This window comes from Peromyscus eremicus, chromosome 3, assembly GCF_949786415.1.
Source record: "Peromyscus eremicus chromosome 3, PerEre_H2_v1, whole genome shotgun sequence".
NCBI lineage: Eukaryota > Metazoa > Chordata > Mammalia > Rodentia > Cricetidae > Peromyscus > Peromyscus eremicus.
The window spans coordinates 2,764,852-2,777,476 of record NC_081418.1 but is presented as its reverse complement, the minus strand read 5'-3'; the positions used below and the strand labels follow the sequence as shown (position 1 = coordinate 2,777,476).

Genomic DNA, 12,625 nt, shown 5'->3' with positions numbered 1-12,625 from the left:
TCACCCTAATAAACTTATCTGGGGTCAGAGGACAGAACAGTCACTAGATAGACATAGAGGCCAGAAAATGGTGGCACACACCTTTAATCCTATCACTTGGCAGGCAGGGATCTGTCTGGATCTCTGTGAGTTCAAGGCCACACTGAAAAACATAGCCAGGCGTGGTGGTACACACCTTAAATTCCAACACTAGTTAACCATGGAAAGGAAGTGACAGAGCTGGGCAGGAAGAGGAAGTGATGTAGCTGGACAGAAAGCAAATCAGATGGCAGAACAGCAAGGCATATAGGCATGGGTAGACAGAAAGTAGCTTGCCTTTGGAAGCTGTGGAGTTGGCAAGGTGAGGTTAGCTATGGCTTTCTCTATTTCCCTGATCTCTCAGGTTTTCACCCCTATACCTGGCTCCATGTTTTTTTTTATTAATAAGACCATTTAGCACGTCGTCTACAGAGTATCATTAGAATATTATTAATAAATAGATCAGCAAGGTTTTGGCAAGCATGTTGTATATACTGTCTAGCATGGTATTGACTATACAATGAATATGTTCTTGGCTGGTAAACATAGATTTGTGCTCTAGCTTGTTAACAATGTCCCAGAATCTCATCCTACATAGGCCCACTTTACAAGGTAAGTTTTAATATGCTATTCTTTCTCTTTAAAATTATCCACTTATTTCTCCCTTGTCACATTTAGTGGGAAGAAACTCACAGACATTTAGACTTTTAAATTCTTTCCCCACTAGTGGAGGTCAGTATAATTAAGTGCTGTACTTTGAGCATTAGTATTACAATTGTTTTTTAAACAAAAGACTTTACTTGTGCTTTACTAAAAACCAAGACAGTGAATCTTGAATAGCAGACGTGCCACCCACGGCAGGCATTCTGTTATGTGTGGTTTTGACTGAGGACCCTCTCCTCCTCCTGTGTGGCTCCTGTGACTGGTGATGCAAATGTGCCCGCCCTTTTCTGGGAACACAGAAAGCCTGAGTCAGGCGCCGTGGCTATTAAAGCGCTGGGTCGGGCGGGGCAGCAGGCACTTTGAGGATGAGGCTTCCCGGCTGGTTCTGGCTGAGCTCCGCGGTCCTCGCTGCCTGCAGAGCGGGGCAGGTGCACAACCTGACCGAGGGGCTGGAGGATGCGAGCGCCCAGGCCGCCTGCCCTGCGAGGCTGGAGGGCAGCGGGAAGTGCGAGGGCAGCCAGTGCCCCTTCCAGCTCACCCTGCCTGCGCTGACCCTCCATCTCCCGCGGCAGTTCGGCAGCATGGAGGAGGTGCTGAAAGAAGTACGGACCCTCAAGGAAGCCGTGGACAGTCTGAGGAAATCCTGCCAGGACTGCAAGTTGCAGGCTGACGACCATCGAGACCCGGGCGGGATGGCCACCGACAGCCGAGTCCAGGAACTGGAGAGTCAGGTGAACAAGTTGTCCTCGGAGCTCAAGAATGCAAAGGACGAGATCCAGGGGCTGCAGGGGCGCTTGGAGACGCTCCATCTTGTAAATATGAACAACATCGAGACCTACGTTGACGACAAAGTGGCAAATCTAACGTTTGTGGTCAACAGTTTGGACGGCAAATGTTCCAAGTGTCCCAGCCAAGAGTACATCCAGCCACAGCCGGGTAGGTGTAATGAGGTTCTTACCATTGTTCGTGAACGCTGTATAGAGAGATAGTGGCCGTAAACATTAACCCGAGGGAGTAAGTTAATGAGCCTTTCGTCTATTGGTTACAGCAGGAGAAACAAGTATTTCCTCAAGTGAGAAGTGGTAAAGGATCTAACTATGAAAATCCTATTAGTTGTATCCACTAGAAACACTTTCAGTCAGTCTCTAGACCTACACAGGAGCAGAAGCAGATTCCTCCCGGGCTAGTGCGTTTAGCCTGTCTCAGGGTCTCAAGATAGATATTGCAAAGATCCTGGCTGTGCTTACTTAGGTCACAGAAATCAGGTGTTGGGTGGCTGCGGGCCACTTCTCAGAGCAGCAGGTGGTTTCGAAAGGCTTTTGCAAACAATCTGCTGTGCTCTCAAATACCTAGTGAGAATGGGAGATTTTATACATAGAATAAAAGCAGCTTCATGTGTATGCCAAACTTTTTGGTTTGAGACTTAGTGACACATCCAGCCTCACCATCCCAATAATTTTTAAAGACCACAGACTGACGGCCTACTGTGCCCATGGCATTGTCGACTGTGATTCCTGAATTCCCAGGACCTTTGCTGATGGTGTTGCCACACCCTAGCAGGCCACTTCTATGTTAGGATCTGTGCTCATCCTGACTGTGAGGTTAATGGGACATAGTAGAGATCATTTTCATTTGGAATCTCCTGGAGGTCATGGTGTCAAGGACCACTGTCACCAATGACCCTGTTAGCCTGGATGGAATTCACCCTGCATATCACCAGGTAGATGCTGATGTTTTAAGTGACATCACAAGGTGTATATTAGATATGGCACTGCACAGTGATTTGTAATGATACAAAAAAAAGATTCTATTACTTACTTTTCTCCTAAAAGTTTTAGAAAATGAAATATTATGAGTTTGAAATACACATAGATTTTTGTGCCTCACAAGTATCTTACATTAAACTTACTTTACTTGACTCAAATTTTTATAAAAATTGACTGGGAATGAATAGTTAGTCTCTGATCTCCACAAAACCCTGTTGACTGATTATACTGCGCATAATCACCCTGATGCTTCATCTAGAAATCAAACTGTGAAGCACTGGTTGACTATGCCTTCCTGAATAATCAATTCAGAATAATATTGGTATATTATTGGGGAAAGCATTTTTTTTTTACTTGAACCTCTTTATATAGTTGTTAGGTAAAATGAAAGTGAGTTTCTGTGCAATGTTGTGGCAGGAAGGTTGACCCTTCATTTGGAACATATCCTAGAACACTTTCTGATTGTGTCTAGAATGCAGTTCCAGGAGGCAGACTCATCTTAGCTTTAGGACTGTGGAACGCGATGGCTATGAGAACAAGTTCTCTGTCAGGCAGATTTGACTTTATGTCCTAGCTCTTCACACTTGTTTGAAGTGAGAAAAATCATCGATCTTCTCTGAGACTAATGACCATATAAGCAAGCTGACAGTAACACCTACCACACAAGGCTGATGTGTGGATTCAACCCCAGATGTTCCAGTGCTTGGCCGAGCTTCTGGAGGTGGTTGGTCGTCACTAAACCTTGTTATAGTTGTTCTACTGTTGTTTGTTGTTAGCATTATCACCATTTCTACCAACCATGACAGTCCTGTTAACCAGGTCCTGTCTGTGAGGTTAATGGGACATAGTAGAGATCAGAGCCAAGTTCCATTATAACCGTTAACTAACTTATCAAATTGTTTTTAAGTCTAAAAATTCTTCAGATGCATAACTTTTATTAACAAAATTCCATGCTTTTCTCTCTTCCCTCTTTCAGTTCAACATCTAATATACAAAGATTGCTCTGACTACTATGCAATAGGAAAGAGAAGCAGTGAGACCTACAGAGTCACACCTGATCCCAGACACAGTAGCTTTGAGGTGTACTGTGACATGGAGACCATGGGGGGAGGCTGGACGGTGCTGCAGGCTCGCCTTGATGGAAGTACCAACTTCACCAGAGAATGGAAAGACTACAAAGTGGGCTTTGGAAACCTTGACCGAGAATTTTGGCTGGGTAATGATAAAATTCATCTGCTGACCAAGAGTAAGGAAATGATTTTGAGAATAGATCTTGAAGACTTTAATGGTGTCACACTGTATGCCTTGTATGATCAATTTTACGTGGCTAATGAATTTCTAAAATACCGATTACATATCGGTAACTACAATGGCACAGCGGGAGATGCCTTGCGCTTCAGTAAACATTACAACCATGATCTGAAGTTTTTCACCACCCCAGACAGAGACAATGACAGATATCCCTCTGGGAACTGCGGGCTCTACTACAGCTCAGGCTGGTGGTTTGATGCATGTCTCTCTGCAAACTTAAATGGCAAATATTATCACCAGAAATACAAAGGTGTCCGCAATGGGATTTTCTGGGGCACCTGGCCAGGTATAAGCCAAGCACAGCCTGGTGGCTACAAGTCTTCCTTTAAGCAGGCCAAGATGATGATTAGACCCAAGAATTTCAAGCCATAAATTGCTAGTGTTCATCTTTCTAGGCACTCACTATCTAAAGGCAATGAATTCCTTCTGACCTTTATCATATGCGTGAGTTTATATTCCTTTCTTATGGCTGAAACACTTCCTTTTAAACTTCACAGCTTTTAAAATAAAGCTAAAAATATCTAAAAAGACTACTTTGTTCCTGTTATACAAGGAATGCTTGAAAGCTCTGGAAATATTGACAATTATACATTATATTTTCAAACTCTTTAATTTTTATTAGTTGAAAAGGTTTCCTACTATAATTATTATTTTTTACAGTTAAAAAACTAAATTACTCAGCAAGCTAAATTCTATATAAGCAACTTTTATTTTTACTAGGGCTAAACATGTATATTTGAAAATATATCAGTCTTTTCAGGCCAAAGTTATTCGTGTATCTGTAGCCAAGAACTGTAGTATTTTGTTTGAGCCAAGAAGACCTCAAAGCATTTTATTTCTCAAAAAAGAAGCGGGGGAGGGGGGAATAATATGTGTAGCTAAAATTATTCATGTAATATTCATGAAATGTATAATATGGCATTAAAATACCTTAAAATTCAGTAAAATAATGTCTCTTCCCCATCCAAACTGGAAACTGAAGACTTTGGTTTAGAGGTAATTCATTCACTGTCTATAGCCTGTTAGAACCTGATGCAAACGCTGCTTTGTTGTCAGCCTCTGCTCTACATGCACACTAGTTTTTAATGTAAGGTGCTAGACTACTGTAAGGCTTCCTCGGGGAAGGGCATAGGAGGGAGAAAACATCTATTTATACTTTGAAAGCCAATCCTATACCCAAAGCAATACTATTGTTGAGGGATCAACTTCCTAGGAAGCTGACTTTTCTAGAATAACTTTATTTATTTAAGATGAATTTTGAAATAGTTCAAATGTTATACATTTTAATCCTAGTCAATTGCGTATTTCACTCTCAGAAATTCAAAGAAAAAAGTGTATACACACACACACACACACACACACACACACACACACATACACACACACACCCCAAACATAAGTTCCTAGAATTTTGAGAATTCCTTAATTGTGTAATGCCAAAGATCATATCATAAGGCTTTAGGAGCAGTTTCATTTTTATCATTCTGAAAAGGGACCCCTTCAGAGAGAAACAACCAGTTGCACATTTTAAAATGCTTTTGAGTGGAATTTGAAGTGCTATATGTGGTCAGTCTTATGAAGTAACTGACTGTACAGTATGCAATGTGTAAGCAATAACTTTGATCTTTAAAGTTTTGGTGTGGTTTCCAATATACTATCCAAGCTTTAAAATATATTGGTGAAGATTCAACTTCACTTATTCTTCACATACAATTAGGGAGAACAGTTACTGACTTTACTACTTAAGTTTTCGAATATGTAGCCATTGTAGAAAAATCTTTAAAAGGTACAAGATATTATTTTAAAAATATGAAACATGAAGTTTTAGGTAAGTACAATGAAAATGAATCTATTATTAATATAATTAAATTACTAGAGTAATGTAAATACATGCTGATTAAGTGACCAAAATATAAAATGTAGATTTCAAAGACTGTTTACCTACTTGGTAGGATATTGAATGTAAGTGGCATAATTGATTTTATTTTTTCTTTTTAAAAAAAGACCAAGAAGATTTTGATATTATACAATATACATGTTTCAAATCCTGTCTACTATATATAACTGTATAGGTCTAAGGACGTTTCAGAAAAATATACACACATGTGTAGTGTGTCTTTTTCAGGGAAGTTTGGTGAATAGCAATGAATCCATGTAAATTATCTTTGCACATGCCATGGATTAAAATGTTGTTTTCTATTATACTCTTATGTTTTTCTAATGAGCTCTTTAACACAGATATTTATTTTTGAAATCATTTTCTGTCACTCATTAAAAAATATATTGTAGACTTTGATAATCTTTAAACTGTTTACTGAAATAGCCCTTTGTCTTAATTGTTCACTAATATATGCCAATGCTCATAAATGTATACTATTTGCAAATATATATTTTTACAGTCTTGGTTTCATTTGGGTGATTAACACTGATTTTAATTATTACTTTATTGCTGAACATTATTATCCTTTAAAAATGCTGAGTGAAACTAATTTCTGAGGAATTTGGCTGATTCATATATCACTAAATAAAAAAGTAATTTTGCTGATAAGCAATAATGCACCAAATGTATTCATGTATCTGATGAATAGAGCTTGTATATGCAGAACATAAGAAGCATTTGAACCACAATATTGGCTGGTCTTCACAATATTGGTAGCTTCCCCTCACCCCTCAAAAAGTTTTAAAGGTAAAAATGGATGTATGCAGTTACAATAAACTCTTGTCTAAAAATTCTTTTTACTGATGTATAATTAAGGTTATGTATGTCTCTTTAAAGCCTGGTAAAATAAAATACTTAATCTTCGTATCTATCCTTCAATATGGAAACATGGCTTGTAAAGTGACATTTACATATCTATTACTATCTGAAAAGTTGAATTGTATTTACCTAATCTAGAGAATATCCCGAGTCTTTAAAAAACACTGAGTATTATTTCTTTAAAAGGAAGTGAGGCAGATAGAGGAACACCATTATCTACTTCCTTTTAAACGCTGTCAACACACCCTCAATACAGAATTTTCAGTTTGTGGCATTTAGCTCTCTCTTCTCTTTGCTCTCACTCATGTTACTGACAGGTTTAGCACGCCTTTCCTTATGATGCAGACTCTTACCACGGTCTTCCTTACTGACTGTGAAGAACCAGAAATGAGAAAACAGGTTCACTTGGAGAACCCGGCAAACAGCACTCCCCAACATGATTGAGTCTCCCTCCTTTAGTGTTTGTTGACGCTCTCTTTGTTTGCCTGGAAGACACTGTTGCTTTCTTTGCTAAAGGAATGGTTTAGTTTCTCCAAGCTCCTCCATTCTACACATCAGAACCCACAAATCTTTAACAAGGGCATGCTCTGATATCAACCATAAAATCGCACAGGTGGCGAGGTCTTTGCACATCCTTGCCAGTTTAGCAAGAATGTGAAGGAAGACGTATTTAGACAGATTTTGAGGTAGTGTGACAAGGAAGAAGAAATTTTGAAGTGGTTGAGTTTGTTGGTGTATGTACACTCAACAAAAATTATCCGTTCAAAGATGAGTCAAGGAGAAATGTTTTGTTTTAATAGTTTGCCTACCTAATTAATATAAACCTATATTCAATGACAGCTTATGTTAATAAAGCTGAGAAGCCAGAAATGTCTTAAAACTCAAAGACGTTTTTGGAGGTAAGAAGTCTGTGTGGAGTTTGCCTTAATTAATTTAACAGATACTTGCACGTGTTCCAGAAAGTCTCCTTGGAGGATAGGGTGTACCATTGACCAACACAGATAAGCCCTGCACTCCGAGTTTAAACCAGGAGAAACTTTCATGACAAAAGCAGGCAGATGTGAGAGAGTTAGAGGAGGTGCTAATTAGTATAAGGGATGCAGGGGAGACCTCTCTGTGGTGATGACATGCTAACAGAGATGTAGAGAAAGGACTACGAAAGTCGAGAAAATATCTGAGAAGAGCAAGTTACAAGCCAAGGGAGCAAGAAGCATCAACGTTTGGAGTCTGGAGAGCAGTTGGCACATTTGAGAGTCAGCAAAGGGACCCATGTGTGAAAAGCAGAGTCTAGCCTGCTGGGGTCAAGAAAGTAAGACAAGAGAGAAGCATAAAGGGCTGTGGGTGAACAGAGGGGAGTGCCACTGTGCCTTGTAAACAAGGATGCTTCTCATGCTGAATAGATAGAAAGTGACATTTTGAACAGAGGAGGGACATCATCTCCTCCAGTTCGAAAAGGATGGCTCTCTTGCTGTGGATACAGGGCTTTTCCAGTATGATAGTGCTTACACTACGCTGCTGAGGGACAACGAAAGCACAGACTTCGGTGTTTATGGTGAAGTCCATCTGTTCTGAGGTGGATCTGACAAGATTTGATGGTCAAAGTCAGTTGTGGATAACAAAACAGATAAATGAAATAAAAAAAATAGAGGTGTTACCTCAAACCTCTACTTCAGAGTGAGTCACTTTGGAAGATGGAGCTGTCATTAACTGAAACGAGGAAGTCGTCTACAGAGGGAATCTGTGTGATGAGTGGCTAAGGGTTGGTAGCCGCAGTTTAGAACACGTGAACTTCAAATACTGCAGGTGGAATTCAGGAAGAACACCTCGGGTTTAGAAATGCATTTGAGAATTGCTCAGTTACAGATGTGATGAACCCATGGGACCAGAAAAGATAACCCAGTAAGTAAGTGGACACGGAACACAGATTTTTCTGCAGGAGACTGGACCAATTCACCTTGCAAAGAGGTTGGAGGTAAAGAGTAACCAGGATCCAGCCATCTTGTGATTGCACCAGAGAGGTCTCAGGGATGTCTCCATCAGAGGGCAGAATTTCACTCCCACAGGATGGCGTATGAGTTCTAGACTATTTTAGTTTCGGATTTGCTTTTCATGCTAACAAAAAGTACTTTCTTGTTGAGTCTTGTTGTATGTCTTAGCCACCATTATGGTGTTAGCAATGTTCTTCTGTTGAATTAATTGCTGTCTTAAAAACAAGTGTGGTGTTACACATTGGAAAATACTTATTTTGACTTAGAAAATCATTCACCATAAAAGAAGGAGTCAATGACCTTTCAGAGCCTCAGATTCTGTCCCTCTGGGACTCCAAGTTTGTTGACAGTATACTATCTAGTTTGACAAATCATTTAATATCATTAGGGTACAACATTGTTATGATTATGAATAGTTTAACACATGTCAATTTTAGTCCCTTTCTCTTTTTTTAGAGATATCACTGATATTGAATTACTTCTTTCACAAGCATTTTATAAAGTTACCCAAGTTAGAGGCAGCCTGAACTCAAATTCCAAGCCACTCTCATCTCAGATGAGCACTGGATGAGGATGACGGCAATGTTCACCAACCCTGCACGGGACGCGCTCCCAGGACACTTCCAGCATTTGCTGTTCACGGTGGTAAAGCTGCACTGGGAGGCAATGCCTTCCATCTCACACACAGAAGCTTCCCGGGAGGGAGGCTGTCTACCAGGTGTCAGTCATTTGTGGGCCATCATCCATTTCCGACTTCCCTGACATTCTTGGTGTATTTCTAAGAAGGACTAATTCTCTACAGAAATGCTCACACAGTGACCCTCAATATCAATCTTAGAAAATGGAAAATAACTCCAAATTATATCTTGTTTGGGCTGAAATTGTATCTTATTAAAACAATTATATAATTTTTTGGACAGGAGATATTTTTAAATTAATGTATTTTCAAGGGTGTTAATGTCCTACTTAACCTAGTGTTTAAAAACCGTCTTTCTGAAGCTAAGTCAAATTTATAATAGCGCTGACAGAAAGGGCAAACAGATCCTCACGCTATCTAAACACTGCTTGTTCCATGGTTATATGGCAGGATTCACTGCTAGACACATTTTGCTCAAACACAAAGTACTTTGCAAGTTATCTGAAAGCTGAACAACTTCTTGTGGAAATGTCAAAGTTCTTATTTTCATCTGTTAAAGAAAACAATTTTTATAAAGCATATCACTTGAAAATAAATGATATTAGTGAGGGTTACTTTTTTAAAAAATTATATCCTATTTGAGCAAATGTTTAAAATTTTTTGAGATTTCCTTTATTTGTATTTTATGTGTATGAATGTTTGCCTGAATGTGTGTGTGTGTGTGTGTGTGTGTGTGTGTGTGTGTGTGTGTGTGTACAACATGCATGCAGTGCTCTTAGAGGCCAGAAGAGTGTGTTGGATCTCTTGGGACTGGAATTACAGAGGATTGTGAGCCTACACATGGGTGCTAGGAACTAAACCCAGGTCCCCTGGAAGGGCAGCCAGTGCTCTTAACTGCTGAGCTATTGCTCTGGCCATTTGGACAAGCTTTAAAACCCAATTAAGCCAACTATTAGACCTCCCCTTCTGAGGGACCCAGACAGCGGGGAATTGTGGAAGTGTGGGGAACAGGACAGACACCTTCATTGTGAATATGGAGTTGGTATTTAACAGGCTGAACTTCAGGTATAGATTCTCAACCTATTTGCAGTGGCCCCACACCTCTACAGACATGTCAGGGTTGTTAAAGAAAGCAGGGTTGGAGAGGTTGAGATGAAACACTGTCCCAACTAAAAGAGCTCAGCTTTTCTAGATCTTCAGGTCTTTTACTGAAAGAAACATTTGATAATCACTCCTTCTCTGTCACATGTCCCTTGAGGGCTTCAGTTGTGAAATAAAATAGGATAGCTGCATGATGGTTCTAATATGTAAATATGAAATATGAAAATATGTAAATACCAAGAACTGAGGTTGACTTTATATGAAAACCGCATTCAGAAATGTAGAAGCCTCTTTTTCACATTTGCTTTTAAAAGTGATGATTATGTGTATCCACTCTTTTGAAAACCCATCACAGCAGGGGCGAGGTTACAGAAGAAGTGAGCAAGCTCTGCTTGGAAGTGAGAGGCGTCAGTACAGTAGAGCAGGGGTGAGGTTACAGAGGAGACACCATCAAGCTCTGTTGGGAAGTGAGAAAACGTTGGGACCCCAGCTGGCCTTGGAAAATGGCTAGAATTCTGAAGCACAGCACACTCCCTCCTGGGTACAAGAAGAATGCAAAGGCACCAGCGGAGTGGAAAATCCAGGAACTAATTTGGCTGCAGCACGTGGGTTCTGGCAGGAAGCAAAAACAAAAGGAATGGTGGATTCGATTGCTGAGGGATTTGACTATTGGGGACAAGGAAGTGGCAATGATCAAGCCAGGGGAACTTCAAATCTAAGTGTTTATAAATTCCTCCTGCTGCCTGTAGCGATGCTGGGTGGGAAGTCTGGAAAGAAGTCTGAACCCTGCTTCATAAAACAATGAAAGGGCCAAAGATGTCAAGAAGAAAGTGGGTGGAGACACAAAGAAAAGCACAGCCTGAGGGTGGGGCGGCCAGCGTCTGGAGCTCTTTAGGGTCTGAGAGGCATTTGGAGTTTCCCCTGCTGATGAGGAATTTTAGGCAGTTTTGCACTGGATGAGCCATGGAACTCACACCTCCTTTTCCTGAGAGGACACCTTAGCGGTGCCAAGTGGCTTCTCAAAGCTTTCTGCAGTGAATCTACATTTCCTGCTGGGTGAAGGTCAAGGCAGTGAAGGAAACAGTTTTATTCTACTCACACATACGTAGCCCATTGCAAGGGCTCCTCCAGTGGTCTCTCTGGAGTGAGGGAGGGGCTGATGGTGATGTGAATACAGAGTTCCTGTGTGTGGATTCTAGGGGTAGGAGAGAAAGGACTGAAACAATCCTGAAATAATACGAGGCACCACAGTAAGCGGAGCGGCAGCTGTAAGGAAGGAACAGGAGCTGAAGACAATGCTGCGTCCGTCCGTTATCCAGTCAGTCCTCAGAGAACTCGGAGCCTCACTGGCAGCTAGCACACAGCTAGAACTAGGAACTCCTTTGTTCAGTCATTCCCACACCACCTACTGACCTTTTCCATCAAATTATTACGATTTAAGCTATCCAAAGCCTGCTCATGCCTATCACAGGTAGCAAAACTGTCTTCTAATTCTGAGGACTAATAAAGCTAATTCTTGTACCCCTCCCCCCATTCATGTTTCTGACTCTACCCAGGTGTCCCTGTTTGCTTCAGTTTGGTCCATGTGGGTGAGAATATGAAAAGTACTTTTGTGACAAGAGACAATGGACTTGGCATTGGGTTCTAAACTCGTTGCTGGTGTCTCTTTCCCATTTTCCTTCACACTGACTGTAGTAGATGGAGCAAAGGTTAAAATGACTCAAATCAACAAGGTCCTATGAGAAAACACAAGAAACAAATTTATAGCCTCAGAGTAACAAAGGTCTTTCAAAGTGTAACAAAACCCTGGAGCAGCAAAGCAACGATTGATTCAAGTACATAGAAAGATAAATTTCCACATTGGGAACAAACCACCATGAGCAAACTAAAAAATTAGTCAATAAACTAAAAGGCTTTTATAAAGTATAATATATAAAGAATTCCTATGGATTTATAAGAGAAAAGTCAAGCCACCTAGTGAAAAATAGTTGTTAAGAAAAGAGGTGGTAGCGCACGCCTTTAACCCCAGCACTCGGGAGGCAGATGTAGGCGGATCTCTGTGAGTTCGAGGCCAGCCTGGTCTATAAAGTCAGTTCCAGGACAGGCTCCAAAGCGACACAGAGAAACCCTGTCTTTAATGAAAAAAAGAAAAAGAAAAAGAAAAGAAAAGACATGCACACACAAAGGAAGCACAAACGGACCTCTGCATTAACCACATGCCTAGTTTCTACAAAGCTGATGCATTCCATCTGCCCTGCAAGCATGAGCTAGCTACACCTTGTTCTGAAAAACCCGATAACGTGATATGTGTGAGTCACCTAGCCTTTAGTTTCCTGCTTCTCAACTCATCCTTCCTTTGACCTCTCCAGCTACACTTTTCAAA

The 12,625-nt window shown here is 40.6% G+C and overlaps 2 protein-coding genes across 5 annotated transcripts in view; one reads left to right on the top strand and one right to left on the bottom strand.

The window, feature by feature from the left end:
• The window catches only part of Ccdc146 (coiled-coil domain containing 146), a 154,870-nt gene that overhangs the window by 92,651 nt on the left and 49,594 nt on the right, over positions 1 to 12,625 (bottom strand). The gene's annotated exons all lie outside the window — the stretch shown is intronic.
• On the top strand, positions 1,030 to 5,091 carry Fgl2 (fibrinogen like 2). Its single transcript, XM_059257235.1, has 2 exons — positions 1,030 to 1,617; positions 3,424 to 5,091. The coding sequence occupies exons 1-2, from the start codon at positions 1,047 to 1,049 to the stop codon at positions 4,128 to 4,130; spliced, it is 1,278 nt and encodes a 425-aa protein (XP_059113218.1). The 5' UTR covers positions 1,030 to 1,046; the 3' UTR covers positions 4,131 to 5,091.

Bases quoted from the DNA above. Each gene is read 5' to 3' on its own strand.
- Fgl2 (XM_059257235.1), top strand. From the start codon at position 1,047: ATGAGGCTTCCCGGCTGGTTCTGGCTGAGCTCCGCGGTCCTCGCTGCC. The intron at 1,618-3,423 runs GTAGGTGTAATG...TCCCTCTTTCAG, and splicing joins GTACATCCAGCCACAGCCGG to TTCAACATCTAATATACAAA.